Source organism: Caenorhabditis briggsae (genome assembly GCF_000004555.2).
Source record: "Caenorhabditis briggsae complete genome, chrV, whole genome shotgun sequence".
Lineage (NCBI taxonomy): Eukaryota > Metazoa > Nematoda > Chromadorea > Rhabditida > Rhabditidae > Caenorhabditis > Caenorhabditis briggsae.
In genome coordinates this window covers 12730078-12753256 of record NC_013488.2, presented here as the reverse complement: position 1 = coordinate 12753256, position 23179 = coordinate 12730078, and the positions used below count along the sequence as shown (strand labels likewise).

At 37.2% G+C, this 23179-nt stretch overlaps 6 protein-coding genes across 6 annotated transcripts in view; 2 read left to right on the top strand and 4 right to left on the bottom strand.

The window, feature by feature from the left end:
• The window catches only part of CBG19099, a gene marked incomplete at both ends in the record, with an annotated part of 3840 nt that extends 3294 nt beyond the window's left edge, over window positions 1-546 (top strand). The window contains 2 exons of the mRNA XM_045237893.1: window positions 362-443; window positions 492-546. Of these exons, the coding sequence (XP_045096673.1) occupies window positions 362-443; window positions 492-546 (137 nt within the window). The remainder of the gene's footprint in view (window positions 1-361; window positions 444-491) is intronic.
• A 170-nt stretch (window positions 547-716) lies between these two features.
• Window positions 717-2881, bottom strand: CBG19098 (the record flags this gene model as incomplete). Its single annotated transcript, XM_045237892.1, has 7 exons — window positions 717-1016; window positions 1207-1345; window positions 1603-1738; window positions 1790-1951; window positions 2000-2216; window positions 2262-2768; window positions 2813-2881. The coding sequence occupies 7 exons, from the start codon at window positions 2879-2881 to the stop codon at window positions 717-719; spliced, it is 1530 nt and encodes a 509-aa protein (XP_045096672.1).
• A 1981-nt stretch (window positions 2882-4862) lies between these two features.
• Cbr-cpsf-2 lies at window positions 4863-8281 on the bottom strand (the record flags this gene model as incomplete). The annotated part of the gene is made up of 8 exons (XM_045237891.1): window positions 4863-4975; window positions 5024-5126; window positions 5418-5600; window positions 5647-6343; window positions 6670-7338; window positions 7394-7896; window positions 7975-8073; window positions 8120-8281. The coding sequence occupies 8 exons, from the start codon at window positions 8279-8281 to the stop codon at window positions 4863-4865; spliced, it is 2529 nt and encodes an 842-aa protein (XP_045096671.1).
• A 1194-nt stretch (window positions 8282-9475) lies between these two features.
• On the bottom strand, window positions 9476-13190 carry Cbr-lgc-39 (the record flags this gene model as incomplete). The annotated part of the gene is made up of 9 exons (XM_045237890.1): window positions 9476-9479; window positions 9765-9961; window positions 10380-10469; window positions 10517-10959; window positions 11035-11271; window positions 11323-11536; window positions 12415-12664; window positions 12710-12975; window positions 13113-13190. The coding sequence occupies 9 exons, from the start codon at window positions 13188-13190 to the stop codon at window positions 9476-9478; spliced, it is 1779 nt and encodes a 592-aa protein (XP_045096670.1).
• A 4787-nt stretch (window positions 13191-17977) lies between these two features.
• Window positions 17978-19981, top strand: Cbr-ugt-41 (the record flags this gene model as incomplete). The annotated part of the gene is made up of 8 exons (XM_045237889.1): window positions 17978-18121; window positions 18170-18250; window positions 18298-18825; window positions 18879-19019; window positions 19066-19157; window positions 19411-19486; window positions 19532-19764; window positions 19810-19981. 8 exons carry the CDS (start codon window positions 17978-17980, stop codon window positions 19979-19981), a joined length of 1467 nt encoding a protein of 488 aa, XP_045096669.1.
• Window positions 19982-20880: 899 nt separating this feature from the next.
• Window positions 20881-22689, bottom strand: Cbr-ugt-37 (the record flags this gene model as incomplete). Its single annotated transcript, XM_002637340.1, has 6 exons — window positions 20881-21070; window positions 21114-21346; window positions 21390-21615; window positions 21661-22144; window positions 22193-22502; window positions 22546-22689. 6 exons carry the CDS (start codon window positions 22687-22689, stop codon window positions 20881-20883), a joined length of 1587 nt encoding a protein of 528 aa, XP_002637386.1.
• Between the last annotated feature and the right edge of the window lie 490 nt (window positions 22690-23179).

Below are 23179 nucleotides of genomic sequence, written 5' to 3'. Positions count from 1 at the left end.
TTCTAGGTCATTTTGGTGGCCTAGAAAACCCAACTTTAAGAAGTTTGGCCACCATATCGAAGTGACTCAGAAAATACACCAGGTGAATATCAGACCAATTCTAAATTATTTAATTAAGTGGCCTGGAAAACTCAACTTGCAAAAGTTAGGCCACCATGTCGAAATGACCAATAAAATACACCAGGTGAATTTCAGACCAATTCTATTTCATTTAATTTGGTGGCTTAGAAAATCTGAAAAATTCCTCGAGAATATTTTTTTCGAAAAGACACACTGCTTCCAAGTGATCTAAAAGTTGTCATGGAAATAGTGAACATTTTCCAAACACCAGGAACTAAACGTGCAAAATGAACTATTGCAGGCACATCAAATTGGTCAGGAGACTATTTCATCAGCACAGCTGGAGTTGGGATGGTCGTGCGACAAGATGCTGCCACGAAAAGGTTTGTATTCTTATCGTTAACCAAAATTTCGTAATTGTCCTGTTACAGGCTACAATCAGCTTTCGATCGAGACTGGAACTCTGAATATGCAAAGGATATTTGAAACGAGGGATATTAAAACGGATATTGTTAAAACACGGATGCTTCATTATTATTAACACTTTGATTTTTGTTTTCAAATTGTGGATTAAGACTCACGGGTGTGTATTAAAAAAATTAAAAGACTACACAGTACATAAATAAATCAAGTATAAGAGAGATCGAAATTGAGAATTATGCATAGCGGGATGGGATTGTGAAGTGGAGGAGCCACATGTAGAGAGCAGCGAATCCTCCGGCGACTGGTAGGGTGACTATCCATGAGAAGGCAACATTTCGGAAGAGTCCCCAGTCGATAGATCTTCCTGCTTTTACACTTCCAACAGCAACCACTGCACCAACAAGACAATGAGTTGTAGATATGGGAAGCCCGAGTTTTGAGGCGAGGAGAGCAGTAACTGCTGCTCCGAACTCGATACAGAAGCCGGATGCCGGGTTGACTTCACTCATTTTTGAACCCACTGTCCGAATTACCTGCAAAAAGAAAATTACGAAAAAGTCAACGGTCATTAACTGATATTCTTCTGATCTCAAACGGCCAAAGAGTTAATCGGATTAGTGAAAGTTAGCTTCACTGATAACTACATAATATTTTCCAATTTTTTTAAATTCGTAAAAACGTTTTTGATTGATGGGTTTTAAATTATTTCAAAGGTTCGTTTACCTTGTGTCCAAGGCACCAGAGCCCGACACAGATAGCCAACACTCCGTAAAGAAGTACATAGATTGGAGTCTCCCTCTTTTGGTAGACGTCGAAATCTCGATACACCGCAATGAGAGCAACGAGAGGAGCGATGGCGTTGCTGAAAAAAATCGGCTACCGTAATCTCTCAATGAACCCAATGTACTCTTAATCTTTCTACGTCTTTCTCTTCCAAAAACGTTTACCGAGAAATTAGAAACAAAATCAAATTCGGCTCGTGATCAATGGGTTTGATAACTGATAAGAAGAAGCGAAATAAATTACGAAAAGTGAGAAAAAAGTATAGGAGAATTATATAGATAAGAATTGGTCTCAAGAACGGTCATCAGTGCTCTTTTCCGGAGCAAGTATACTCACCAGACGTCGTTGGCTCCGTGAGCAAAACCGGCAAAACAGGCAGTCAGAGTTTGGACTGAAGTGAACATTCTCAAAGTGTCCGGACTTTCTGTTCGTTTTTTGTCAGGCAAGAGCCAAGTGAAGAACTCTTTGACTTCTGGAAAAAAAAACATTTAATGATTACTGTAGCTAATAAACGCTGTATTACTTCCTGGTGGTTCTGCTGGAGATTGCTCAGTTTCTGTCTCACTGGTGCATATAGAGACTGTAAATCCGCTTTGGATTGCAGTTTTACTCATTTCCGGATCTTCTGACATTGAAATCACAATCGAGCTTGCGTTGGAATCGCGAGTCTCTGTTTCTTTTCCTTCTAGAAATTCTTAGTTTCAGAATCCAATATCAATAGCTTCAAACTCACTAGCAATGAATTTCCGAATCCTCGGGACCACTAAGAAATGACAAACAACAGCTGCGAGGATTCCAGCGCCTAGACTGGTAAGAATTGCAATCCAAAGGGGTACTGTAGAGAGGTCGAGCACTTTGGAGCCTTGATAAGAAATCATGAACATATTGAATGCGAGACACACGAAATAGAAAATCGGGAGCCACATGAGTCCGTTACGAACTGGGTTGGACTGAAATAATGAGAAGGATTACTGTATCCGGATGTCTAAATATACCGTTCTAAGAATAACATGATCCACAAACAGATATAGAAGAAGTGAGACACATCCAGAGAAAATTGGAGAGATGAACCAGGATGCAATGATATTCACAACCATCATCCACTGAATTCCTTGAAATCCTTTACAGGCAATCGAGTATCCAAGAGTTGCTCCAACGACAGCATGAGTTGTAGAAACCGGAAGATGGAGGAATGTGGCGATGAGAAGCCACGTGGCTGTTCCTCCTAATGCAGCAACTTGTCCAACCATGAAATCTCCAGCAGAATTGTTATATACAGCTACATCCACAACTCCTTTTCTCATTGTATCTATCACATTATAACCAACTAGCACTGCTCCAAGAGTTTCAAATATCGTGGCAAGAAAATAGGCTTGAACCAGGGTGAGAGCTCCAGAGCCAACAGAAGTACCAAATGCATTTGACACGTCATTGGCTCCCATACCAAATCCAAGTAGAAAAGCGAGACATATTCCAACTATTAGCGCCCAAAGGAAGACATGCTGGAACAAAACGCTTTGAAAAATAAAAGATTACTGTAACTCACTCGAAAGTCTTGTAAATTAACTGCCGAAGCTAATGTAGACGTGACGACGTCGAGCACAATATCCATCATGTTTCTCCGTCGTGACTGTGGAGACAAATGACCACCGTTCTCTCGTTTTATAGACCTTTTCTAGTTTTATCTTTGCCTCCTCGGCCGACGAAAGAAAAGTAGGTGGAGAATCCGAAAAAAGGTGGGAAGAGTGGAGAAAGAAGTAGTTGATACAGTTCTTATCGAATCGAGACAAAGCGGAAAAAAACATTTTGAAAAGAAACGGTGAGGAGCCAAGTACCGAGAAAGTACGCAAGGGTGAACAATAGAATTTTTAGAAAGTTGATGGCTGGTTCTCTCGATGAACACGTGGTGTTAAAATTCGGGAAGTTTTTGAAACTTGTACTCTGTGACGTTTACCACAAAGTCCACATTTGAAAAGGGTTACTGTAGTTCTAGAAAAATGAAGATTCGAAAACTTCCTTGACTTTTCAAAAAGTACTGTAGGAAATAAAAAATTACTGTAGACGGGATCTATTGTATTATACCGTACACACTCTAATAGAAGACCGTCCCATACTTGTACTTTGAGCTCAATTTATCTCAATTCCTATGAGAGATATCAAGAATGTATCAACTAATAAAATGTTGGTAATATTATGAAAAAATTTTATCAATTGACAGATTTTTGTTACCTCTTATAAAAATTGAGGTAGTTTAGCTCAAAATGTGAGTATTTAGGATGAAAAGGATCTATTGTATGAAATACAAAACTTTAATATTTTTTGTAGTTTCAGTCTATTGTAGTCCTTGTGACACTGAACAAAACAATAGGGGCTTGATAAATAAAAGGTATTATTAGTCAATATTATGCCGGAAACATTATCAGTGATACAGTAAACGTGTTGGAGATTCAAAGATCGAAAGGAAATTATTTTTAGTAACTAGTATTATTCTGGTACAGAACATCGGAGCTGTGGAAGTAGCCCTGGCGGAAGGTCCCACGACTACAACTACAGTAACCTAACAATTGTATTTTCAGGATTTATTTTCTTGATTTTCGTGCTTTTCGTCGGGGTTTCTGTTACTTTTCCCGAGAAAAGTCGGGAAAATTTTTTGGCATTGAACAAATTTACTGAAAACGCACGAAAATAGAGAAAATAAATCCGGAAAAATATTTTTGGGTTACGGTAGTTGCCGTTGTGGGACCTCCGCGGTTTCTATTTCACATTTCTGATTTTTTATCTTTCTTCGTCTGAATTTAAAACTTAAGAATAAAGGTTTTTAAAAACAATTTTCAGCACTCCAGTTTTTATTATACCCCTCTTGAACGAAAAAGAAAACAATTTTTATGTATTAATGATTTTGTTTCATCGATTTTCCAGATTCTTCAGGATCATTTTTATTAATTTTTCTCATTTCCGGTCACATATTTCGTGACTTTTTATTTTAGATAAGAAGAGAAATCAAAACGCAAAGCAAAATATCGGAGAAACTTTCAGAGAGAGCTATTTTTAGATTGTCTGCTATAAAAATTCGGTTTTTCCGGAAACACTATAAGAGTAACTAAAAAAACCAGTAAAATTTGAAACTTCCAGGCTCATTTTGTTGCATTTTTCTTACTAATCTTGTGTTTTGATATTGCATAACTTTGTCTGCATAATCTGTATTGGTATTTTTGAATGCACACGTCATCTCTTCCCCCCCCCCCCCCCCCCCCAAAACAATGAAAAATAGTACAGTGTCTGTTTGTGAAATGTAATAAGTGTAGGTGTTGTATTTGAATTAATCTAAATAGAATAACTTCTAATCACATGCTTCTTGCTTTAAATTTGAAAACAAAAAAGAAATTATATTGCAATGGCTCAAAGCACAAATTCCTCCTTTTTACGAGTCCTTTCTCTCGGCAAAATGTTCATATATTTCCGGGACATTGACGGCTTTTTCCGACGAATGTATAGAGTGGCGTCTGAAATAGAAAGCAACACAAGCAATAACTTCCTTGAAAAATAAAATTTTACTCGAAAAGTGTAAAGAAATCTGTTAAAATTATATGAGATCATCATTTACAAAACAGCAAACTGGTCGTAGAACAACTTCCGAAGTTTGTAAAAGTCTTTTGTGAAAGCACCCTCCATTTGGAATCCAGTCTCTCCACGAGAATCGAACACTTTCCTGCAAAAAATACAATTGGCACCGTGCCAATTTGTTGTGTCTTCTCACCTCCATTGATAAGAAGAGTTCCACTGAAAAACTCTGCCTTGTATCCTTTGTCGACCAACAAGTTTTTGAATTCCGAAAGTTTTGGATCGTTGACGAAAATCGCCTGAAATCAAAAAACTATATGACTTTTGAATATTCGACTTCCCCGCCAAATATTCTCGAACATACGCAAGTGCACTTTCTGTGACGCAAAACAAGAACAAAAGCAAAGAACAATCTATGCGCCCACGATTATTGAAAAGCATCAGTAAATTTGTGACTGATATGGGAAAATTTAGGTGAAGAGAGAGAGGCTGTTTACGTAATGGGTGACAAGAGGGATTATACGAATTTTTGAAAGTTTTCTATTTTTAGAATTGAAGTTGTCTGGAAGCAAAAACCCTGAAAAAATTACTTGATGTACAGGAATCTGTTTCTTGGGAAGAGGGGTAAGAATGAGAGTTCCACGAATCTTGGGTTGTGTCTCGATTGGAATTGAACTCGCGTTTTCGTCATTCTCTTTACTTTGACCGTTTGATTTTTCTCCTTCAGCAACATTTTCTTCAGAAGCCTCTTGTTTGTTTTGATCATCCTGAAACTCCAAACACCATTTAAGGGAAATTCTTCAAGCTACAAAAGCTTACCGTTTCCATTGGGATGACATCTTCTTCCACAACTTCCACGGCATCTTCTTGTAAACTGTCTTCTATCGTCAACTGGGAAGCTCCGGCGACCAGCATGTTATCAATGCTTTCCTTCTCCTGAATTCTCGCATCAATCCATGCCAAACTATTACCCTCTGACACTTCTTTGAATTGGATTTCTGCCAACAGAGCATCACTCAACGATACTTGATAGATGAATGATTCTACAGATGCGTCGATTAGTTCATTCGCCACTGGTGTATTGAGTTGATCTTTCTTGAATCCGTTGTCAGTAAAGTAGGCGTAGAGATCACGTGTATCGTCTCTCGATCCATGAACAATAATGATTTGGCGAGGCATCAGACCAGCGAGCATTTTCTTAGTCGATTCTCCATCAGATATTCCTTCGTATTCTATGAATTCTACACGACAACTAATTTCAATACGGTTTCTGAATTCTACACACTTTGTCGGCATCTCTTCATCGTGGTCGTTTGGATTGTACACTTCTTCCTCATCTTCTCGCTTATGAACAACCACTGGCTCATCCTTATTCTTGCCTTTCCTCATATCAATCTTAGAAATCACAGTGTAGTCTTCAGGTTTGATAACTTCTCCATAATCATCCCATTTCACTTTCTCCTCAATATAGGGATACATGGGAAACGATTTCTTCGTTGATTTGAAGAATGATGCTCTGAAAATCAAGTAGGTAAACTTTTTATTACTATTCTGATACAAAACATCGGAGCTGTGACCGTCGCCGAAGATCCCAAAATGACAGCTACCGTAACCTAAAATTTTTTTCAGGATTGATTTTCTTGATTCTCGTCTTTTTTTTTGTTATTTTTCCCCAGTCTGATAGCCAAAAATGGCTGAAAACACACAAAAATCCACAAAATGTAAACATTTTTATGTTACGGTAATTGTCGTTGGGGGACTTTCGGCCATAACCACCGGCGTTTCTCTAGCCCAGCTTCGATTTTTTGAACGAAAATAACTTTTTAAAGAGAAAGAACTCACTTTTGCTGGTTATCCCATTTAGCCATAATATCGAAACAATGTGAGTCATTCTCAATAGCATCAAACGATCGGTGGTCTTTCTCAGAGAGTCTTGGAACAATTGGAGCAGCGATATCATCATCGTCACTGTCATCACTCTCGTTTGCTTGAGCCTGTCTTCTGGCTCTCTCCATTCTAATCCTCGTTTCTTCGGCATCTCGTTCTGCTTTCCTCCGCTTGTACTCTAACAGTTCTTCTCCTTCCAATGGTACCCTCTTCCTTACCAACAGACTAAGATGTTTATCTTCGTTTCGAAGTACGCCATCGTTCGCCCGTTCGGCAAGCTCAACGAGCCGAGCGGCTAATGTGAACGACGCTGGTCTCGCTGTCAGAATCACACCGTTTCTCTGATCAGCACACCAATCAAGAAAGAGCTCTCTGGAAAATCCAGTCTCCATGTCTTGACTACTGCATAAAACGACTTTAGGCGATCTGATTTTTATCAATTCGAGATGTGAATGAACAAGGTTTACGTTTTTCAGAGTAAATGGATTGTATCTCGCTGAACTGGAATCGTATCTGAAGAGTTTCTCATCCATCCATTCTAATTGAGATTTTGCAAATTGAACAACAGAGGAGGCAACATGAGACATCATAACAAGGTTATATGTTGAAAGACCCGCATCCTGGCTGAAATATTTTTGTTTGAATATTTACTAATAATAGAAAAACTGAGATATCTTACTTTGCCCATAGCTGATCCAAAAGATATGCAAGTTCAAGAACTCTTCCAGCAGTATCGATAACAATCATGCAGTCTCCTTTCTGTCGAACCGTCCTTAGAATCTTTGTAACCAATTGCTCATCTCGATCCTTCCGTTTCATCTGTGGGAGGGAGATGTGGTGAGCACCAGTGATCAGCAAATGCGGTCGATTGAAGTTATCAAAGGAGCATCCACTGAGATGACGATCTTTTCTGTGATTGAAATCCACACAGTAAATAATATCTTCTCCAGTAATTCGACAAATTCTCCACATCGATCCTCCAATCATGTGTCCTGCTGGCATTGCTGTGAAGTTCACACCAGAGTCTCCTTTCAGAACAACAGTCTGATTATATTTTACTTGTTCGACTTTTTCGAATGCCATATCAACGTCGTCCAGCGAATAATGTTGAAATTCTTCAACATCCAAGTGACTGTAGACTAAATCGTAGATGAACATTTGACCCATTTTGTAGACTGGTACCTGGAATGAAACATTTGAGATTTTAAAATGCGGATTATCAAATGATTTTGAAATGCGGATTATCAAATATCAACTCACTGTACAATATACCGGAGCTGTTAACCCGCATTTTGCTACTAAATATGGTAAACCACCGAGGTGAAGAGGATCCGGATGAGATATTAGTACTGCGCTTATCTGAAAAATGATTATATTCATGATGGGAATGTTATTTAGAACTCACTTTTGGAATGTAAGGCCTCAGTTCTTCAAAGTATTTCAATTCAAATCGCTCGTCCCATCCACAATCCAATAGAATGTAATCATTGTCCACCTGCAGCAGATAACAGAGCGGTCCCTCATCTTTTGCCCCAGAAAACACTTTTAGTTTTATGATTGAAGTCATGAGAAGTGATTTTTAGGCTTAAATCCTTCGTCTGAAAAATAAATATAAATGAGATGGGATAATAAGTTAATTTGAAATATGAAAGAAAAGCAAGTTGCAACACAAAAAATAAATTCGCAAATTTTCAATTTTCCACTGACGGTGCAAACACTTTATCTGCAAGGCACGCGACTCGACGATAAATATTTTTCGGAGAAAAAAGAGGAGAAGACTTAGAGTGCCGAGTCGACTCGAAAATCGATGATTTTTGTCGACTTTGAAAATCGACACAGTCGACATTCAACAATTCGACAAGACTATTGTCGATAAAAATCGAACTTTTCGTTGTCGATTTTTGTCGACTTTCAGTCGACGAAAATCGATTCTTGTCGATTTTGCGTCGACGGAAATCGACAGAAATCGACAAGAATCGACTTTTGTCGATTTTGCGTCGACTTAAAATCGACAGAAAAATCGACAAAAGTCGACGAAAAATCGACTTTTCCGGACTACAAAGTAAAATTTCACTTCGAGAAAATTTTTTTCTAATTTTTTGAAGAAATCATTTTTGTGTAGAGTAACAACTTTATTTTTATGAATAAAAAACAAATAGTGTAAAACTTAATTTCAACGGGGTACAAAATAGAAAATCAGTATTCAGAAGATGGCAAGGAAATTAGAAGAAAATTCAAAGCGACAAATTTTGAAAAAGAGAAGAAACAGCAGAACAAAGTTCAGCATAAGGAATTAATGTTTCATTATTTGGGCCAAATCGTTTTCAAAAGTATCATAGTTATGCTCTCTGGAATCGTAATATTCTACGCCTTCTGAGTCATCATTCTCGTCATCATATTCGTACTCTTCTGTTGTCGACGTATTCTTCTTCGTAGATCTAAAGAAAAATCAGATTTTGAGGAAAAATAAGCTTTAATATCTTACTCCAAAGTGATTTTTTCCAATTATTTGATGCCATGGCTCTTGATCTTTATGTACTATCTAAGATTAAGAATTTAACGAAAAATATATAATTTTCTGCTTACCGATCTTTCCATTTCTACAACTTCTTTCTCGTGGTGACTGTTTAAGTGCTGATGCATCGTTGTGGTCGAAGAATGGAACACTTTATGCTCCTTCCGCACAGTTTACAGGTCACAGTTTGTCCGTTATTTTGTTTTTCGAAGTATCGCCACGCTTTAGATTGATTTTGTGACGAATTCATCTGCAATAAGCAAGAATGTCATAAATGAAACAGAAAAAAAACAAAACACCCAAAAAAAACAAGGAAAATACGGTTTTTCAGTAGAAAATTCGATGAAAAATGCCTGTTTTTCATGAAAAATACCCCGGCCACAGGCAGTTTCTAGGTCACCGGCGGTGTAGTCCTCTCGGACAATAAAGTCGACAAAAGTCGATTTTTTCGTCGATTTTTCGTCGATTCTTGTCGATTTTGAGTCGATTCAAAATCGACAAAAATCGACTGTTGTCGATTTTCGCTTTCATCGACTTTTGAAAAGTCGATTTTCTGTCGACTTTTTGAATGTCGATTTTTGATCGAGTCGACGAAATCGACACCGATTTTAACGATTTTCGTCGATTTTTGTCGATTGTCAACAATCGACACAGCACACTAGAGAAGACAAAAACGATTGTATTTAGGCTTGTAAATAGGCTTGTAAAATCCGAAAAAAAATAAAAACGAAACTTAACATCGAAATTCTCGATATTCCTAAAGAAATAAACGAAACTATTGCAAAGGTAATTATTATCGTAGCTCCAATTTATAACAGTTATAGAGCGATAATTGTGGACGGAGAAAACTACAGTAGCCCGAGCATTTTTTTCAACCTCCGGTTTTTAAAATAATATGTTCATATTTATTTTCAACAGTTCTTCTATCATAAAGACATATGAAAACCAAAGGAATTATTGCTTTTTGATACACATAACACAATTATCCAAGTGTCAGCCTTCCGAAGCAGATGATCGCCAAGTGAAGTAGAGCCAGTAGCAAACACAAAATATCGTGAAGACAGTGGGAAACAGCCAGCGGCTATCTGAAAATATTGTTTTTTATCCGTGTCATATCCATCAACAACTAACATTCATCAATTTTGACTGCTATCCGTTCGTTCTTCTCCGAACACGCACCGCATGGCTTCTTGGCGTCAAACTTTGGAAACAAGCGAGCAGGAACCGGAGCCATCAGTGCCTGAAAATCGATTGAAATGAATAAACGAGTTTTCTGAAAACTCGTACCGATGACTCGCTGAGACAAGATGAAATTCCATGAGTCAATGAAAACTGCTGCGATTTCTTATTTCGGTTTAAATCAGATCCTTCGGTGTTATTGGAGTTTGCAGTCTTATTATTGTTCACAAGTGACTTCCGAGCCTTCTCCTCCCTTTTACATTCTTGTACCCTTTCCTCATAAAACAGGTTCCTATGTGAACAGTTTGTAGTTCGTTTCGTCATGTAATACGAGACAAATGAGTACTCCAAAAGCACCAAAAATATGAGAGCTTGCGAGAATGTCAACCAAATATCCAGTGCTTTGATGTAGGAAACCTGCGGAAGGTCTTGTCTTGCTCCATTGCTCATCGTTGTCAAAGTGAGTAATGAGGTGATTGTAAGGGAGATACGGGCGGGACTGGCACGAGGGTCCAGCCAGAATGACATCCATGAAATTGACACGAGCATCCCTTCAATTTTTATTGTATTCTCTATTTATGTGAAAGGGAAGGGAAGACATAAAAAAGAAAGAATTCAAAGATTACCTGTTGGAATGTAGGTTTGAATGATGTGGAATAGGACTAGACGTTTCATAACTATATATCCTTGGATACAGCTCCAAAAGCCCTCTCCTCTAAACATTGGATACGGTCCCGCACATTTAATAAATCGTTTGTTGGTAATTTGCATATCATTCAATTTGATGTCGGGGTTGAATCCAATGGGAAAATTCGGAGGATCATCTCGCCATGTCAAATTCACAATTTGTTCGATATAAGCAACTGTAAAATGTTGTTAACACTATGCATCACAAAAAAAAGGAAAGAACTCACAACTCTGAATGGTCAATGGGCATTCCTGATAGTCCAGTGGGAATAGCTTCAAGTCCATCATACACGAAAGTGTTACATCTAGGCGCATTGTTTTGAAGATGAGTCCGTCTGGATAGACAATGACCATTAGGTTGGGAGTGGTCACTTCTTGAAGATATGCGTATTTCGAGTTGACAAAATATAAGTCAGGATACCACATTCTTTCGGCTATGAGCTGGAAACATAATCTGCTATTTATCACATACTTTCAGGTTGACTCTAACTACCCTAAAACCTGTAATATAAGGGCCTCCCGCACTGTCATGTTTGAACTCAATTATCTCAATTCCTCTGCAAGATATCAAAAATGTGCCAACTGACAAAATATGTCTGATACTATAATAAACATTTTATTAGTGAACAAAATTTGATATCTTTCACAGGAACCGAGATACAGCATTTTTAGTTAATTTTCGGCGTTTTACCCATTCTGGAGCTCGTCTGTCGAATTTTTAATCACTTTGAAAATTTCAGAGGGTGTAAAACATAAATAGATTGAAAATTTTGTAAAAATTCCTAGTTTTTCAGCTATTTGGCGATTTTTGAAGAACACCATATTTTTCGTGTTTTTGTACTGAAAATGTGAAAAAGGCAGGTGTCCTTCAGAACTCGGCAAATAGATCAAATTAGAACTTTTCAAAAATTTCTGCGAATTCAAAGTTCTTAACCTAAGTTTGTTTTTTAACCACTAAAATTTCCAAAGTGATACGAAACTTGATAGTCAAGCTCCAGACTCTTGTAAATGACCGAAACCAACTGGAAAACACGTTTTTGTATATCTTATTGACCGGTACTGTATCTCAATTCTTGTGAATGATATCAAAAAATAGTCAACTGACAAAAATATTTTTGATATTATGATAAACATTTTATTAGTAAACAAGTTTTTGATAACTATCACAGGAACCGAGATATAAGAGCTCAAAGTTGAAAGTTGGGGCTGTTGGTCTATTAGCGTTTACGGCAATGTTCAATTGGTTTCACAAACTCGTAACGTAGCACGTGGTTCTAAACATCCCCCGATTGCTTGTGACATAATTGAATTCAACTCACTTTACTGGTCACCAAGATTGGATGTGTACAATTGTGAGCCAAACGCCTATCAAACCATCCCATTGCCAAATACATATCAACTTCAAAATCCATAGACTGTGCTTTAAATGATGACATAGACTCAATATAAACTGCTACGTGTACATCTGTCCGTTTTCCCTGCGACTGTCCCGGTGCCATAAACATATTATACCCGTCTTCAACAACTCCGTTTCCAATAACTTTTAGCAGACGGTCACCTGATTCGGACCTGAAAGATATTGTTTTGGAAGATTTAAAGGATTCTTCTCCTTACCAAATCAATTCACCCGTCTGTCCACCCGACTTGTGTGGTTCACATAGATCATGAATCACGTAATCCGGATCGTACCACAAATTTTTGAGCATGTACTCCTCGTCTCGAACCGCTTCTCGAACTTTTTGCTCGAAACTGTGAGTGTAGTATTTAAGTTGATCATTGACTTCTCCAGTGTCTGTCAGATGGGAGTAGTGATCGAAGCTTTCCGATTTCCTCTGGTTTCGTTGTTGTTGTCGGCGAGTGTTGTCGTTGGTTTGGATTTTCTGAATAAACAAATATTAAGGATTCGAACTAAGAATCTTCTTGTTTGCGGTTCTACCGTATGCCAGAATTTTGAAATCCAAAAAAATCATTAATCCTTAGATCTTAATGTGATATCAACCCATTGGGTCAGACCTACCCTGATGTTCAATTGTGTGAAAGTGATTTGCACATTGATAATGACGATAAATAGGGTCGCAAAAGGGACGTGGCGCATCGATGATTCACATCAGGGATGTGCTTCAACTCGAAGGAAGGGGAAAATCTGAAAAAAATAAACAAATCACATCTGTCTCCTTACAAAATACCAGGGATATATAGAGAGTGGGGGCGGCACCACTACGAGAGTAGATGCCTAAAAGATACTAAACGATGTCCTCTTCGTCTCCTTCCTTTTTTTTTCTTCTTCCAGGAGCCAAGCGAATAAGAAGAAGAGTAAGCAGAGGAGACGACGAAGATGTAGTAGAAATTGGAAAATGGATGGGTGTGTAATGAATCGAGAAGAGCACCAAAAAATAGGGGGAGAGAATCGCCCCAAGCAAACATTCGAATCAAAATCAGAATCCTCGCCGGATCCTTTTCAGAATAGGATCCTGGCGCTTGTTTGTCAACGTATTCGAAAGACGACATCATCTTCTTCATAACGATAATCGGGTTAGGCACCGGAAGGAAACGGCGTGTGCTCCCTTTCGCTCCAGAATAACGTTATGCTCTTTCTCTCTCTCTCTCTCTCTCTATTGTAAAAACAAGAAGAGGAACACTCATGGGAATGTTATCAGAGAAAAAGAAAGTTGCCGACGATAAATTACCGACAGACGGAAGGTCCTATTAGTGTCGGAAGATTAGAAATAGGATACTTGAGAGAAATGCATGAATCAGAATAAAAGTCATTAGTCAGAGACAATGGGCTCATTTCACGAACTCTAAGAACATCTCCTCTTTCCACATGACAGATTCTTTCCAACCATTCTTTTTGAAAAAAAAGAACTCATATTTCTTTTGTGTTGTATGCATGAGGTGAGAAGAATCTCGGGGTACTAATTTTTAATGACGTGGCGGGCGACATGAATAGAAAAAAAGAGCTAGAACACAAAAAGAAGAAGAAGCAGGCAGTGCTTCAGATGTCAAATACAGAACAGAAAGCAGAATGAAGTGCTCTAAAATTTTTTTGAATTGTTTATGTCTCTTTCCAGGCTCCTTTCCACCATCTGGAAGTGGTGGAAATCAAGAATATAAACTGAAAAAAAACAGGAATCCAAAATGTGTGAATAAACATTTTGGACCCGGACATAAGAAATGTATAAATGAGGATATGGAGAGGTGGAAGAACAGGAACCGTCTCTCCGGAAAAACGTCATTATCTTTGTGGTGCTCGGGGTATAGTAAAAGTAGCGGAAGCTTTGGAGTTTGGCGGGGAAAGAATAAGGAGAAGAGGTGAAGTTCTTTTTTTTTCTCACGGAGAATATGAAAACTCTGAGTGCACTTTCAGATTTACTTATTTTAGGAACCTGAAATTAAAAAATTGAGAATCCGAGTCTAAGCAAAAGTGAGAAGCAAATTCCTGTTTTGCGGAAAAGTTAAACGAAACGGGATACAAAAATAGGTAGTCTCTTGGTTTAGGTGGTCGGGGGAAAAACTCGAAAACAAGGAAATACAAGTTTTTTTTTGTGATTTTTTTGCATTAAAATTTTTCCAAAGTTATGTATTTTCATAGTAATACTTAGAAAAAATTCAGAAAAATCAAAATTCCGGACTGTGAGCGATGCTTTCTCATGCAATTTGAAAGATTTGTTACCCCTTTTCAGTTCGTTTTAGCGTATGTTCAGAAAACTTGATAAATAGTACCGGTAAATAAGATATAAAAAACGTTATTTTTTAGTTGATTTTCTGCCATTTTTATCATTTTCAGAAAGCTGGTGCTCTGAATTCAAGTGTGACCACTTTCAAAATTTTGGAGGGTGTAAAACAAACCTAGGATTTTTCAAAAAATTGGATTTTTCAAAAAATTCTGCAAATGCAAAGCTTCCAATCTTGGTCTGTTTTACACCCTTCAAAATTTTCAAAGTGATCGGAAACTTGATGGCCAAGCTGAAACTGGTCAAAACGGGAGGAAATCAACTCGAACGAGAACTGAGCCTGCTTGCATTTTCGACAGCGCTTTCAGAGATTCCAAATTTTTAAATAAATAATGGCATCGTAATTTTATGAAAATACATAAGTTTGGGAACATTTGAATGCAAAAATTACAAAAAGTTTTCTGTCGGATTCCCTTTTAAGTCAAAAGTCATTCCCCTTTAAGTCAAAAGCGGTTATCTCTGCGGCCTAATATAGCTTGAATTAGACTTGATCTGAATTGAACTCTCATTAGAGAATCGTAATATGAAACTAGAGAAAGATGAAACAAGATACGATTGAACGATTCATATTCAAAAGTACTCCACTTCTAAAAGTACTCAGATAGACGTAAAATTCAATAAAGTTCAAACTTCCTGGACTTTCTTTCCCAGAATCCAGGTTCCCTGCCAAGTGATGATAAGTGCTGTTTTTTCGGGAAGAGACCTTCAACATATTGTTCCGTCTTGTCCCCAACTACCACCCTCTACTCCTCATTCGCCCTCCTCAATTTGGTTTTGTCTGTTATTCTATTATCTGCAAAACGAGTCAGTAAAACCGGGGAGAAAAAGAAGTAGGGAAACGAAAAGTAGAAGAATCATCATCATCTTCTTCTGAGACAGAGAAATGAAGTTGGGAAGGAAGTGAAAACCAGCCTAAGCGGCTGTCTCAATTCAATTCCGAAGGCCCCCGTAGGTGTATTGAGAGAGTAGGACTCCACAACCGCCGTTTGCTCAATGAGTCGTCGTTATTATCAGGCGTCAAGTGGCAGTATCCATTGCTTTTTTTCCAATTATCAGGCGTCAAGTGGCAGTATCCATTGCTTTAATGAGGTGCTGCTTCCTCTTTCCACCCCAAAAAATCTAATAAATTTAGAGTGGACCTAGAAGAGTAGCCGCGGCGAGACCACTAAAACTAAAGCACACGATAATCGTTGGTTCCGTCCATAAAACGAATGCTAATTCAACAGAGAAAGAGTCAGCGCCAGTCCCTCATGTCACCCGGTGAATTATTCAGAAACTTTTCGGGAGAATTCACGGATAAGTGGTTGGTAGGAATGGAAGAAAAAACAGCTTTACGGAGCTGTGCAGGTTTGAAAAATCCAAAGTGGAATGAGAGAGAGAGAGAGGGTTAGTAGCACAGGAAACCGTGACAGGAATCGAAGTGACAGAGAGCAAAAATAGCAATTAAATATGAGATGAAGAAGATGAAAAAATAAAGTAGTAGGTGTTACGAAAAAAACACACGAATTTTCAGACTGAACACGCAATTCCAGATTTCATTCAAATGAAATGAGTAAAACACAGAATCTCAAAAACAACATTGGTTTTTCTGTCGATTTGCTGGTGACGGCCAGAAGAAAATCTCTTGTCTCTTAAGATAACAATGAAAAGCGAAACATTGGGGGGAGATTACATCCATCAAACTGGTGAAATGACTCTTTTGAAGTGCAAACTTTACACATTTCGTTGATTAGACACGACGAGAAACTTGATAGCTGTGAAGTTGTTCAAAACCTTTTTTTGCCAAAACGTGTTGAGCCAGTGATCATAGAAGATATTGAATTTCAGAAATGCTTTGCGACGTATGAAATGTAGGTTTAAAAAAGACAAGGGACTAGAATTTATGTTGAAAGTAAAAAAAATGACCATGAAGGCTTTGCAAAATACGTATGAGGACCGTTCTTGGAAGTGGATACCACATGAAAAACATCGTTACCATGCATTGAAGATTAGAAGTTGTCCAAGGAAAACTGAGACATTTTGTGAATCTCGGAATAGAACGAAAAAAGAATCAGAAATTCAGAATTGTCTTGATGTTTTTCTGAAAAAAGAAAGATCTGGGTCCAGAGTCCGAGCCAAGCAATGTTTTTCAATTCAAATCTCATGAAATCGAAAAAATTGAAGCTATTTTTTTCCAAACCACTTGAAAAATTTGTTTTCCCTATGAAAGGTAAGGCAAATTGACCGGGACCTGGATTATAGGAAAAAAAAACCCGGCCTGGGATTTCCGTAATTTTTTTTCTGTTTTTTGAAAACAGTTTTGAGTTCAATCAATAAAAATAAACAAATTTTCAGCCGAATAAAACGCTCGACAAAAACGGAATGTCATTAAATAATTTGGAACATATCTGAAATGTCAAAAAATGTTTGCATGTGGAAAACCATGATCCACCGACGCGGCCCGGCCAATCCCTGATCTGTCAATGATGGTAATAAATTTTAGTTTTATTCGAAATTTGATTCTCTGAAAAATATCCATGTATGCATGTTTCAAATATACCTATCCGAATTGCAATCTTAGCTGAAAAATTCCCTTATCAACCTTTTAAAACATTCCACCTTTAATTACACTTATTATTGAAATTCTTTCAATTTGTGATCAATCAAATAAACTTCTATTAATTAAAAGACAGTCTTGCACTTTCCCACTAGAACTTTCCCAAAAAGAATGCCCTTTTAAATGTCAACAAAAATGAACCAGTTTTTGTCTGTTGAACTAGCAAAACTCAATAACAATTGATATACACCAAAAGATGATTTTTTTGATTACTGGTTCTTTGAACTGTAAAAATCACAAAATGTTCTTCACGTGAATAGTTCAATACCCGTTTCCATCGACCGGAAATTGTTTGTTTCGTCTTGGAAACAAAAAATGAGACAGTTTATTGAGCCAATAAAAGTTATGTGATACCCAGATTCGAATATGTGACTTCTGTCTGACTCACTTCATTATAACTGCCTTTCGGTATAATCGTCATGTCACAAACTACAAATTTTCAATTGTATTCGTCTTGTGTTGATCAAAAAAAGATAGAGAAAGACATATTATCAGACAGACCTATATAAAGTGTCTAGGAAACCCCCATTGATTCATCAAATAAACTTCAAAATGCTTAGTTTATTCCATATTCTCTTTTTGATATCTTCTGTGTCTGCGTTCAATTATCTAGTGGTGTCTCCCGGATTTGGACATAGCCATTCCACTTTTATGGGAAAAGTGGCTGATGCGTTGTCTGATTCTGGACATAATGTGGTACGAAGAAGTTCCAGATTTCATTATTTAAATTCAAAATTATTCCAGACTGTTCTCACTATTCTTATTAATTCAAAATTCAGGGACAAATCTTTCACCAAATCAACGAAGGATATAGTTTATGTCGATGTAAGAATTTTCCTCAAATAGATTAACCTAAACCTTATATATTTCAGTCAAACGAAGAGCTTGACCGTTTAACCGACTTAATGGAATCCGGAGACTTTTCCAGATTTTGGACCAAGGAAGGAAGCATGCTGGAGACTATTCCAAGTTACCAAGGATTTATGAAAATGTTCGAAATGGTTTATGCCAATCTACGCCAGAATCTTCATATCCTGGATGAACTCAAAACTCAGCGACCCAAATATGATGTTATTATTTTTGAATCGTTCATATTTATGGCAAAAGCCGTTCAAGAATATCTAGAAATTCCAGTCTTCATCCCAGTGACTTCTGTGACACATGACAATAAATTCGCAGAGCTTTCCGGAGAACCAGTTAATCCCAGCTATTTGTCAGGTAATCGAAATTCGAGAGATTTTGAAATAATTAGTTTTTCAGGATACTTCACAAACTTCGGGAACATCATGTCATTCCAAGAACGGTTAACAAACACCATCTCGTATTTCCTTGGAAAAATCATCCTTCAATATCCCAAATGGACGACACTGCAGGACCCAACCAAGCCATTGGAAATTGAGGTGAACAGTTTGAAAACTGTTTCATTTGTTATAGTTTTTTTTTTCAATTTCAGACAGCCTATCATCGTGCTCCATACATTTTTATCAACTCTAATCCTTATATTGACTTTCCTCGTCCACTTCTTTCGAAAACCATTCAGGTTGGAGGTTTGACAGTGAATGTGAATAAACTCAGAGCTGAAAAAGTGGATGAGGTAAAAACTTCATGGGACAACATTTTGAAATAAAAAAAATTTACAGAACTGGAATAAGATACTTGATCAAAGGCCTCACACTGTCCTAGTTTCATTTGGGTCTATGTTCAAAGCAATTTATATGCCACACTCTTATAAGTGAGGAAATATATTTTTATGAAAAAAACCTTTAAGGAAAATTTTCAGAGCGAACTTTGTAAAAGTTATGCAATCCTTCAAAAATGTCACATTTATCTGGAAGTATGAGTCAGATGAAACCAGTTTTGCCCAGGAGGCAGAGAATATTGTTTTCAGCAAATGGATTCCACAAACAGCTCTTTTAGGTAGGTATTAATAATCCAAAAGTATTATCGCTCACAATTTTTGTTGCTCTAATTTCAGCAGACTCTAGACTATCCGCTTTCCTCACGCATGGCGGGCTTGGAAGTGTCAATGAGCTCAGTTATTTGGGAAAACCCGCTATCTTGGTAAGATTTGGAACAACATTTTTTGAAATATGTAATTTTTTTAAGTGTCCATTGTTTGCTGATCAGCTTCGAAATGCAAAAATGTTGGCACGACACAGTGGGTCAATCGAAATAACGAAATTCGATTTAGCTGATTATGAAACTCTACGATCCGCCATTCACAGAGTTTTATTCGATAAGAGTATAGCAAAAAATGCATTGAGTTTGGCAAAAAGGCTGGAAAATCAACCAATGAAACCAAAAGAGCTGTTGGTGAGGCATGCGGAGTTTGCTGCACAGTAAGTTGAATTTTCGAATGATTGAAATTATATAATTGGTTTCAGATTTGGGGAGCATCATGGACTGGATTGCAATATTCGAAACATGAGCTTCATTGAATATTATTTGTTAGATGTTACTGCATTTATTTCAGCTATTGCAGTTTTTGTAGTAGTATTAGTTTTTTGTTTTGTTCGAAAAGTAATGGGTGCACTTGGAAAACTGAAAAATGATTAGATGACCGAAAATTGTTTTTTTCTGTAAATTCTGATACCAATAAAACATTATGAGAATTAAAAAATTCTCTCAAAACTGCACGATTATTAGTGGAATATTTTACAGAAAGCCTGCGCTCCACCGCACTAGTAAAATGGCAGAGTTTTTTGAGTCCTGGAAACCTAGTCCCCCACGACTTTCGGCGGGGGCGGGCGGCGGCATTTGAGCTTAAAACAATTTTCTGATCTATTTTCTTCAATAAAACTTTCTTTTTTATAGTTTTCTAATATTTTTGGCAAAAAACCGAAGAAAAACTATGAAAAATGAAGTTTTATTGAAGAAAATAGATCAAAAAAATTTTTAAAATTCAAATTTCACCGCCCGTCCCCACCAAAAGTAGAGGGGATTAGGTTTTCCAGACTCAAAAACTATGCCATTTTACCAGTGCGATGGAGCGCAGGCTTCCTGAAAAATATTCCCCTAATACACAAGCCAAGCGGAACTGGCGGATAAGATGCCAACTGAAGAGGCCCGAACGGGCCGCTGACGGCTTGTTAACGGACCGTTCGTTCACTATGAATAGAGTCACAGTTTTTGAACAAAAATCTACTTTTTTTTCTTAAAATCCCTTCGATCTGTTTTAAAAAGAGTAGTTTTCAGATCTGTCATTTTACCTGGTTTAGTAACAGTTTTTCAGAATCGTTGAAAAAATACTTTTGGTTTAAAATTCAGTTTTTTATAAGTCAGATAAAAACCGAGTCAACATAGAAGAAGTCACAAAATGACTTCATCAAATATTTATTTTTTGAAAAGTAATCAAAACATTTCAGTTTTCTTATCTAAAAATTTAAAAGATCGAAAACCCGTACACAATTGGAATGGATGTTTAGTTAAAAGTGTGGTTTTTGTGTAGGAGAGACTCAATTAGTTTTATGTTTGACCGGGGTCAGAGTGATGGGTAGATAATTGATTAGTCGTTTTGCGATCCTAAAGAACACATAAAACACCAATAATGAGATTAGGAAAATAGTTGCAGCTACATCGATAAGAAAGTAGGAGACGAACGACATGTGACGTGAATATGGATCCAAAGATGGGAGACGTCCAAATCTGAATTCAAAAATTCCAGATTGAGAATTAATGTAAAATTTACTTTGCTGCAAATTCAGCATGTCGTACCAATAACTCTCTCGGTTTGACTGGCTGATTAGCTAACTGGAGAGCCAAGTTTTCCGATGCCGTGGTGTACGATTGATCATAAAGAATCTTCTTGAACACTTCCTGGAGTTTCTGGGACTGCCCCAATTCATACTTGGATATTTCGACAGACCCGTTGTGTCTTGCCAACATCTGAGCGTTTCTCATTTGGTCAGCGAAAATTGGGCACTGAAATGAAAATCAACTATTTTTACTTTTTTGGAGACCTTACCAATATTGTTGGTTTTCCCAAGTAGCTGACTTCATTGATACTTCCTAAACCGGCATGAGTGAAGAACGCAGAAAGACGAAAATCCGCTAGAAGAGCAGTTTGTGGAATCCAGTTGGAGAAATGAATATTCTCGATTCCTTTTGCAAAACTATCAGTGTCATTTGACTCGTATTTCCAGATGAATGTAACTTCTGGGAACTGTTTCATAGTAGAAGCCAGAGCTATTCTGAAGATTTTCAATTTCCGAATTTTTCACAAACCGAAATCTGACCTGTTTTCCAATGGCATATCCTTGGACAACATGATGGATCCAAAAGAAACCAAAATTGTTTTGGTTCTCAAATTGAGAATCTCATCCCATTCCTTATTAACTTTCTGACTTTTTAGTTGGTCAACATCCACTGAAATTCCTCCGATTTGAACATTTTTCTCAATTGTTGGACGAGCATAATCCAGATATGGATTGGAATTTGTGAAAACGAATGAACTCATTGATTCTTGAGATGAAATTTCAATAGTTGAATGAGGGAAACGGAGAGATTTGAACTTTCGTTTTGGCATAATGAGGTACATGATAGGAGAGGTTATTGTGTTAATGATTCTTTCCATGAACGTCATCTGATCAGTAAATGCAGACATTGGTGCTGGAACTGCACTTGTCATAATTGGTTCTCCTATTGAATGTGATAACATTTCATCAAAAGCGATGGATGTGGCAGGTAGGATTGTTTTGATTTGGAGGTAATCGAGAAGAGCTGAGAAGATAAGATCGTTAAAAATCTATTGTCGATACTGAAACTCACGATAAGCTGGATCAACGAAGCTCTCAAAAATCATGGCGTCAAAGTTCTTAGCTTTGAGCTCATCAAGGAGTTCTAGATTCCTCCCAAGAACAACAGTTTGTTCCTCAAATGCTCTATTGAAGGTATCGATCATTGGAAGCATTTCAAAAACTGTGGAATCGGATGTCCAGAATTTAGAAGTGTCTCCCTCCTCGAATTTGTCCCCCAGAATTGCAAGTTTCTCACTTGGCTCCAGATGAATTACATTTTTAGTTGATTTGACGTAAATGTGTTTCGCAAACCTTTGTATGATTGTAGGAGTGAAAAACGTCTGAAAATTAAAGTTTCAGAAATACTGGCAGTTCTCCACATACCACATTATGTCCTGCATCAGTTAGAGTATCAGCGATTTTAGCAAAGTATGTTGTATGACTATGACCGAATAATGGACAGAAAACCAGAAAGTTATAAGAGAAGGTGAGTTGAACAAATGAAAACAATAATACAGTCAACTTCATGTTTTTAAGAGTGGTTTGTTTAAAACTAATGCGCCTATTTATACCTCAAAACATTATGATTAGATGCAAAAACGCATCACATATATTTTGTGTGTATTGTAGTGTCACATACCACGCATTAGGTAAAACTGTGTGTTGTTAACAACTTAATCAGTTGCTGAAACAGTCTCATTCAAATCAGAATCATTCTTTGCGCTGATAAAGGTAGCATTTGAATTTTCACACAAAGTGAATGTGGTTGACAACTTTGACTTTTCTATGAACGGTATAGAGTTGTCGATCATTTTCATAAAATGGAGAAATTCTTTCCGTTTTTTACTTCCTAAAAACGCCAGTTTCAATACAAAATCTGACTTCCAGAAAGATAAACAAATCTTACAAATTGTCAAATACAAATTAAATGAGAGCCATTCAAACAGTCAACATTGAGCCCATATGTCTCATTTTCTGTGAAAGATATCAAAAAGTGGTCAACGTGACAAAATATGTT